The sequence below is a fragment of the Urocitellus parryii genome, chromosome 5, assembly GCF_045843805.1.
Source record: "Urocitellus parryii isolate mUroPar1 chromosome 5, mUroPar1.hap1, whole genome shotgun sequence".
NCBI classification, from domain to species: domain Eukaryota; kingdom Metazoa; phylum Chordata; class Mammalia; order Rodentia; family Sciuridae; genus Urocitellus; species Urocitellus parryii.
In genome coordinates, this window is record NC_135535.1 from 58313412 (window position 1) to 58322815 (window position 9404).

At 47.9% G+C, this 9404-nt stretch overlaps 1 protein-coding gene across 1 annotated transcript; it reads right to left on the reverse strand.

The window, feature by feature from the left end:
• Positions 1–215: 215 nt before the first annotated feature.
• Ackr5 (atypical chemokine receptor 5) lies at positions 216–1999 on the reverse strand. Its single transcript, XM_026398470.2, has 2 exons — positions 1920–1999; positions 216–1448 (listed from the first exon to the last, which is right to left on the reverse strand). The coding sequence occupies exon 2, from the start codon at positions 1430–1432 to the stop codon at positions 299–301; it is 1134 nt and encodes a 377-aa protein (XP_026254255.2). The 5' UTR covers positions 1433–1448; positions 1920–1999; the 3' UTR covers positions 216–298.
• Positions 2000–9404: the final 7405 nt, after the last annotated feature.

Here is a 9404-nt window from a genome sequence, read left to right on the forward strand (position 1 = left end):
TTATTTATTTCACTTTTTTTTTCTTTTCTGCATTGCTCCCTTAGACACAAGGGCCAAAACAAATAATACAACACCAAGGAAGGACCTGTTCTCTATTCCTCCCCATCCCTTCTCCCTCTCCCATATTTCAGATATACCATGAGTATTCTGATGCTCTCCCTCCCCCCTCCCCCCAAATGTCTCACCTCCCCCTTCAGCCTTTTACTCATGGAAGAGCCTGGAATCTACCTCAGCTGCCTATGGGATTGCCAAACAGAGATGAGGCATTTGGAAGCAGAGGGTGGCTGGAAGTTCAGGCTTAGGTGGGACTGGGGGAGGCAGCTGCAGTGGGCAGGCTGCCCTCCTTGGTGATGATGATGGAGTGCTGGGTGGAAGAGGAAGAAGAGGAAGCCCGTGCACCTGCCCTGGCCTGATCCTTTGGAAGGTAGTGGACAACAGCACTCAGCAGCCGGTCCCGGAAGCTTGGACTGAAAAAGTTGTAGAGGATGGGGTTGGCAACACAGTGCAACATGGAGAAGCAGTCAATGATGTCATAGAAGAAATAGAGCAGGTGGGCCAGGTAGCAATGGACAGATATGTGGCTCCCATGCAGAGTGAGCAGCAGCAGAGTCGCATGGTAGGGCAGCCAGCAGATGACAAAAACAGCTATGTAGGCACACACCAGGAGGCAGTGCCGCCGGCCCTGGGGCTGTCCCTGGCTCCGAAGTCGGCAGGCTGTCAGCACGTTGAAGACTGCAATGAGAGGGAAGGGCAGCAGGAAGCCCAGGACAGTGGTGGACAGGGCCACCACCAGGGCCCATGTGCTATATGTTTCAAAAGGTGCCACAAAGAGGCACATGGGCTCTGACCCCTCCACCAATTGAATGTGGACCACCTCGGGCAGTGGGATGATGGCTGAGAGGACCCAGACGCCTGCACATATAGCCCGCCGCACTCGGTGCTGGCGATGCTGCCAGGAGGAAGAGGCATTGGTGAAGGTGATGTAGCGGTCAACACTGAGGCACACCAGGAAGAAGATGCTGCTGTACATGTTAGCAAGGTAGAAGTAATGAGTGAAGCGGCAGGAGAAGTCTCCCCAGAGCCAGGTGTAGTCCAGCATGACCTCCAGCATCCAAACAGGCAGGGACAGGATGATGCCCAAGTCCGCGATGGCCATGTTGAGGATATAGAGGTTCAGCAGCCCAGCCCGGCCTGAGCGACGCCAGTTGACACATACCACCAGAAGGTTCTCCACCAGCCCAACCACAAAGATGGCCAGGTAGAGGACAAAGAGGACCACTCGCTTGGTGTCCTCACTGAGCTCCAGGTGGCACTCGGACAAAGTGTGGTTGAAGAAGTAGAGCAATTCCTCCCAATTGTGGAACTCTTCACTGTCAGGCGCTGCGGTGGGCCCTTCAGAGGGGCCTGGCCCCGAGCTGGGTCTGACTGACATGAGGACCTGCAAGCACCTGTTGGGAAGAAGAGAGGGTGGGAAGAGAAAGGAACTCTTGAAAGCAGCCTTGTGCCTCCCAGGTAGAGGGCATAGGGGCTGGGGGCCCTTGGGGAAAGATTCTGGGAAAGAAGGAATAAGGGGTGTTTAGCATTCAAACCTTGAGTTGCCAGCTTTGACCCAAGAGCACAGACATTTTGCTAAGGGATTTCAGTGCTAGTAGAGACCAGGATGGTTTGCTCAACAAGGTTTCTTCCCAGCCCCAGCCAGTCCCATCCCACCTCCAGCCCTAGAGCGTCTCCAACCTCCACTTCTCTCCACTTTGTCGTGCGTCTTCACTAAGGGTTCCACACTGTCTAGCCATTCAGGCATTAGGTGTGAGAGGACACGCATGTGTGCACACACAACACCCCTCCCCTCTGATTCACCCCTGGGAAATCTGTCTTCAAGCCCTGGCTTTCCATCTTCCCTGGGAGGGGACAACACTCACCTGGATTTCCCGTGGATGCACCTCTAGTCCTGGAGGTCCTACAGGTCTGGGCTGTTGGGAAGTTGCAAGGAGACTGAAGGGACCCTGGCTGTGGGGCTGCTAGCTTCAGGGCTGCCCTTTGCTACTGGCTTCAGGGCTGTCCTTCATCCGGGAAATAGCTGTCACTGGCTAAAGCTCTGTGGGAGAGGGCTGAGGTTTTTCCAGCATTCCCCCAATCCAGTTAGAGGGGACGTCCCAGCAAAAAGCAAATAGGGAGGTCAGGATGCAAGCATTAAAATCCAGCTGCTTCACTCACTAGCTCTATGAATTGACTTCTATAAGCTTCAGTTCTTCTCTGCAAAATGGGGACAACAGTACCTACTAAGAAGGATGATGTGAGAATTAAATGAGCCACCAAAATAAAGGGCTCAGAGCAGGGCACACAAAAAAAGATTATTTTCCTCTCTGAGCTGGCTTAGAGTCCCACTTTTCCCCGTCTGTCTTGATTTCTACTAGAGCACAACTGTGGGGTGGGGGTGGGGGCTAAAACAAATCTGATAATCAGTCAGGCTTTTAATGGCTCTGGTGTCCCTACAAGTTCACCCCCCAGTCTCCCTGTACCCACCCCAACTCCACCCACAAGGGTTTCCAGTTCCCTGTCTTCATTCTGTGATCTGAAGTGAGAATCTGGGGAGAGAGAAAAGTCTGAATGTGGAGTGGAGACTCCTGGATGGGGAGGGAGGAGAAGGGCTCTAAGACTCCACACTTCACCACGGGAAGGAAAGGGAAGGGCACAGTGTGTGACTGGGGCAAGGTGGGCAAAGGGGTATGAGGGAGGGACCAGACTTCCCTTCTCCTTCCCTGAAAGCTATAGAGTAAGGAGCTTGTGTTGGTGAGATTCTGTGTCAGCAGAGCTGCCTTCCTCTCAGAGCACTCTCACCTTAGCCATTTCCAGAGACCCAGGACGTACTTCTATGGGGCGGGAAATGGGCTTCTCCATCCTCTTTTAGGGCCAAGAGAGTTGCCTATCTCATTGTGCATGTGGTAGAGCCACCTGAACCTGGGCCCTTGTTTTGTAGGATGTAGGGTCAAGGGTATGTTGGCTGGAAGGGATTAAAGAGATAAAGGGGAAATTCTCATAAAATTAGTCATTTTAAAGTGTACAATTCAGTGGCATTTGGTACATTCACATTGTGCAACTTCCATTTCAGTCTAGGTCCTCAACATTTCCATCACCCCAAATTAAAAACCCTGTACCCACTAAGCAGTCACCCACTATTCCTTGTTCTCCTCCTTCATAGTCTTGGTTCCATGGAGACACTGGTCTGGCAGCAAGACCAACTTTGTGGCCAGCAGGGACTTCTCTGTAGACAGAAGAGGGTTTTCCCATGTACTGGTGATTACCACCTCAGAAGGGATGGTCCATAGGGTCATGATCATATCCTGCATGGGTAGCCAGCAGTTCTTCTTTGCCTAATTACTTGTGGTAAGCTCATTAGCCTGCAGGATGGGTTTGTCATTTTGGCCACCTATGGCTTGGGAGATGACCCTCATAGAGCCAAAGGGAAACTTCATGCCTGGCATCTTGGTCTCCAGGTTGTGGGAAATAACTGGTACTGTTTCCAGAGGCTCAGGCCAGCTAGCTGTGATCCTCAGGCTTTTCCAGGTAGCACATGATGGTCCCCTCAGGTTTGGGGCCCCTGGCAGGAACATTGGCAGTGTTGAGCTGGGCCTTTTTGATGCAGGACATGAATTAACCCATGTGGATGCCCTTGGTTGCGACGAATAGCATCTTCTGTTTCTTAAACTGGTAGTCCTTCACAATGTCCTTGATGTATCTATGCAGCTTGGAGAAATCCAGGGCACAAGAGCAATGCCCTTGTGGTGCTTCCTGTACACACAGAACTTGGTGACATCCTTCCTTTCCATAGATCCCAAGGCTGGTACAGAGGGGCCATTCTCAAGCATGGCCAAGAAAACATGCAGACCCCAGCCTGCTCTCCACCTCTATGGATTTATCTAGTGTGGATATATACTACACATGGACTCATACAGCAGGTGACATTTTGTATCTGGTGTTTTTCATTTAGCATAATATTTTCAAGGTTCATTCTCAATATAACCTGTGTCTACCTCATTTCCTTCTGTGCTGAGCTATATCCTACTATATATACATACAATATTTTATCTACTCAAGGAGGGGATTTTGTTAAGTTTGCTACTTGATTTTTTATTGTTTGTATATATGTGTATATCTTTAATATTAACATTTACACTGTAAGCAGCTTGTAGGTGCACAGTTCAGTGGCATCAAGTACTTTCACATTGCAATGCCATTATCACCCCATCCTTCTCCATGGAGGGGATATATTTTGCTTTGAGATTTCTTGAGTCCTCTCTATTTATTAGACCACTTCTGGATCAAGAAATCTGTCACAGCTATGGTTTACTTTGATTTTTCAGACATTTCCACATATTCTCTTTCTCTCTCCTTTTTTTTAATATTTATTTTTCAGTTTTTAGTTGGACACAATACCTTTGTTTTATTTATTTATTTTTATGTGGTGCTGAGGATTGAACCCAGGGCCTCACACTTGCTAGGCGAGTGCTCTACCGCTGAACCACAGCCCTCTTCTTAATTTCTATCCCATTGGTAGCCTTTTTTCAATAAGGAGGCTTCTGAAAATTTTCACTTCCATCTTCATGCCTTTGAGCCATGCAGATGGAGCTTCTGCTAGACTAAAATCCCTCCAGGGAAGCCCTTGTTCTCCAAGTGGACTGTGCCTATGGCCATTTCCATTCCTTTCAAGACTGCATTTTAGTGGCTCTTGTCACTTGGGTTTTCAAATCTTCCTGTCATGTGGAGACGCACCTCTGCAGCCTCACCTCCACCTGCTCCCAGCCCTTACCTATGCCCACCAAGAGGAAGTCATGGTGGTTCCTTTGAGCAGAGGCTAAGAGGGAAAGCTGTTCCCTCAGGAAGAAATAAGTGAGAGCTCTACAGTTTTCATGTGAAGGTATTTTTTTTTGGGGGGGAGTGGGGCAGCTGAAAAGAGAGAGGCTGGGAGGAAGGGAAAAAGGGAGGGGCCGGAGACTAGGCTCCTTGCCAACCTGGGCAGGAGGGGGCACACAGCTTTGCTCTAAGCAGTAGGAGCAGCAGTCCTGAAACAATTCCTGGAAATTACTCTTTCCCCCTCCCCCAAGCTCACTTTTTTTTTTTTCCCAAAAAATGTAGACAAGACATTGGGATCAACAATGAAAAAGGAAGGAAGGTAGGGAAAGAGGTATTGACAGGCACAGATAAAGGCAGGCAGCTTCCTGGGGCTGGGCAGGGCAAAGGGCTTGTGCTTGGGCCCTGGAGAAAGGGAGAGGCAGGCTGTCCCAGGAGATCCATGTTTCCTGGCCTGTGTGGCAGGGGCAAGTAGAGAGTGGGAAGATGAAGTCTGAGCAGTTTGGTGACAATTGCACTCCTGTCCCCTTCCAGAAGGTCACTGAGTGAAAAAGCCAAATTAGGCTGAAAGTTACTCTGTTTGGCCAGCAGCCCTGGAAAAGGGACTCCCCAGGTTTCCCAAAGAAGGATGTTCCCTGCCCTGGGCTTTCTCTGTTTAGTCAAGAGACATGGGGGCTGGGGATGTGGCTGAAGCGGTAGCGCGCTCACCTGGCATGCGTGCGGCCCGGGTTCGATCCTCAGCACCACATACCAACAAAGATGTTGTGTCCGCCGAGAACTAAAAAATAAATATTAAAATATTCTCTCTCCCTCTCTCTCTTTAAAAAAAAAAAAAAGACACGGTAGAGACTATAAGGAAAGAACAGAGTGAAGGAGATAAAGGCGGAGGTCAGGCAGCTCAACGCTAACACAGGTTTATTCAGAACAAACCTGCGGAGTGGGGCCCAGTTGAGACTGAGACCCATCTTCACTCAGAGTCTGAGGTAGTCATAGGGGAATGAGGGAGGGGGGAGTTTTTGCAATTAGGCCTTTCCTAGGGGTTTTCAGGGAAGGGTCCTTGGGGTGTCACCCTCATATTTCGAACCCAGATAACAGCCCCAGATAACAATTTCCTTTCTTTTGCATGATGATTGTCTGAGGTTTAGGTCAGGCTGAGTCACTGTGAGGTGACTGTGAGGGACTCTTGTTCTAAGATGGAGGATATGTTTCAAACTGTGTCAAGTTCTTCCTAAAAAGGTTTGGGGATCACCACTGAGTAGCTGTGTGACTTTGGGTTATAGTCAATTAGCTTTTCTGAATCTCAGTTTCTTTATATGTAAAGTGAGGATAATGATGCTCTTGTCACTGAGATCATGGGATAAATACACGGAAAGTGCTTGGCATGAGCATGCCCGTTTCCCACTTTTGAGCATAAGGAAGAAGAAGTCACCTTCTGTGTAATTAACATTGAAATATCTCTCTATATTCTCACTACCACCAATCACTTTTTAAATGAATTAGGTCAATACCAATTTCCTTTTTTATTTATTTCTCTGGGGTTGTATTTCTTACATTGAATGGTGAGACCGCTCCCAAATGCCACCATGAATTACCACAGAAGAGATGCAGTAATAGTAATATCTAATGTTAATTAAATATTTGCCAGTTGTCAGACATAGTTCTAAGGTGTTTTACACGTATTATCTCATTTAATCCTCATGACCACTTATGAGGTGGATTCTATCATAGGATGAGGAAACTAAAGTGCAGAGAGGTTAAATAAGTTCCCCAGGCCACACTGTAACAGTGGTCCACTTTATGCTTTGAATATAGCCCTTGCTGCTCTGCCATTACAATTTTTTTTTTTTAAAGAGAGAGTGAGAGAGAGACAGGGAGAGAGAGAAAGAATTTTAATATTTATTTTTTAGTTCTCGGCGGACACAACATCTTTGTTGGTATGTGGTGCTGAGGATCGAACCCGGGCCGCACGCAATGCCAGGCGAGCGCGCTACTGCTTGAGCCACATCCCCAGCCCTACAATTTTTTTTTTTAATGGATATGTTTCTTTCTCTTTCTCCCTGTTCCTCCCTTATTTCTCCCCCTCCCTAATCTCAGGGGAAACAGGATGACCTTTCTTCCCCATTTTAGGCAGTTTTTTCTCTCCCTAAGTACACACCCAGAACAAAGTAATCCAGACTTTGGGGATGGTACCAGAAGATCTCAGAAATAACTATCTCCCAAATTAACAAGTAAATTACAACTCCAATAAAGAACACTCCAAAGGTAGCCTTTGAATGACCTCTTTAAAAGCCCCCTGTTCCTGCTGATGGGGAGAATCACAGGCTCTAGGACATGAATCCCCTGTTTTTCTTCTTTGCTAGCAAAGCAATAAAATCTCTTTTTCCTTCTTCTCAAAACTGTGTCCTTGTTATTGGATTGGCATCGGGGGTAAGGACGGAGCTTTCGGTAAAAACACTGTTAGTAGTTCAGTAAACTTCTTCAACTGACAAGAATTCCTAGCTCCACTGGCTTTGGATGGGATCTCCCTGCAAAGTACTGTATATGTAAAATTTTGTTTTGTATGTGCATTTTCAGGGGACTTAGAACTTTCCTTAGATTCTCAAAGGGGTCTGTGATGTCCTCAAAGGTTAAAAATCACCACCCTTGAAGAGTTTCTCCTGCAAGGAGCTAGGAAGAAAAAGAGTTGGGCATCCACTTCTGGGAATCCTGGGAAATTTCTTGAGTGAGGGAGGAGGCGAATCCCTCATGAATTCCAACCTATAAAGGGATGGTCTGGGGAGGGATTTGAAAGGGGACTTGTCTTTAGCTCCCCACACCCATTCCATGAGAAAGACAACTGTTCTGTGAGTTCTCAAGAGGGGAGGAGGGGAGTGAGCAACATCACTCTAAGGAAGAGGAAGCTTGGAAAGAGTGATAAGAGATGGACAGGTCCCCAGATCCCTTCCCCACAGGACACTACCCAGAAACCTCTCAGTATGCCTCTGCCTTGCCCCCCCCTTCCGTTTTCCACCTCTCCTCTAGCTTCACACAGAAGCTGGGTGGCTCTTCCTCAGATCCATACTCTCCAAACCCCACACCTCCCTCAGACTCTCCGTGGATGTGGTGACAGTCCTTTGCGGATTCCAGATTTATTTCAGTTTCTGCTAACTCTGGTTGAGCACCTAATGTATGCTGGACAGAAGTTCCCCTTGAATTCTCCAGTGCTTCCTGAGGCTCTGACTTTCTAAGTTTTGGTAAAGACATATGGATTCTTAGACTTCCCCAAACTTGGAGTTGGGAGAACTTGCCAGAGTCATCTTGATTCTCTTTCTTTATTATAAAGATGAAGAGAATAGAGGCCTTAGGAAATCTCATACTGTCAAGACAACATAAGAAATACAGATGGAGGGGCTGGGGCTGTAGCTCAGTGGTAAAGCGCTTGCCTCACATGTGTGAGGCCCTGGGTTCAATCCTCAGCACCACATAAAAACAGATAAAGATACTGTATGTTCATCTACAACTAAAAAATATCTAAAAAGAAAAAAAATACAGATGGAAATGGAAAGTGCGGCCAGACTTTGCAGTGTCATCTCCCTCAGCAGTCATTCTGCTCTGGGAAGAGCTAGACACTACCAGGTGTCAGAAACAAAAAATGGTGGGAGTCAGTCCCTGCCCTCAGGGGTCTCTGAGTCCACCAGAGGTCTAGTGTTAAGTACACTCAAGCCACCAGCCATGTTTCTTTATTTAAATGAATCTATTGCTTCAGGCTTAAACTGGAGATTCTAGATTTCTATTATTATTCTTCTCTGAAAAATACAGTGATTGTTGATCCGTTATGTAACTCCTAGGGGAAGGTGTTTAAGAATATTAGAGAATGGACTGTTAGGTCTCTGGTTTCTGCTAGCACCTCCGAATTCAGGGCTTCACCTGGGGCTGTAGCTCAAGGGCTTGACACAGTAGAAGGAAAGGCGTATGGACAAAAAAGTTTCGAGGCACTTAGACCCTCAGCATGCCCCACCTCCTCTCAGGCCTCTTTTCCTTGGAAGGGAGCCAGATCTGGCGAGGGGGATCTGATCATAGCCCAATCCAGTCATGGTGTACCACTGCCATGAGGAAAACCCCTCACCCCTTCCCTTTTCTATTCTGACTCTTCTGAGATGCAGAGGGCCAGTGATACCCCACTTGTGCCTCCCAGGTATTTGACAGGAAGGGGTGTCTCTTTTTAGGTTTGGGTTTCTGTCCCTGGCTTAGAAGAATGCTACATGCCCTCTAGGGCTTGGAACAGGTTTGAGTAATTAACACGAGATTCAGGCCTTTACCCGTCAACGATCTTGTTGTTTCCCTCCTTCCTGGAAAACTCATGTAGGATGCCAGCTGGAGCGGCACCTGGAGAGAGTGGCCATTACAGGGATGGGCTGAAGAATCCATGGTGGCAGATCCCAAGCCAACACCTGCATTTAGCCTGCAGTACCACAGTGGAACCACCAGGGGGGAGCAGCTCTTCTCCAGCCCAGGTTTCTGCAGGAAACTTCTTTCCCTAATGGTCTATCTCCTCCTCCTCCCTTCCTTCAGGTACA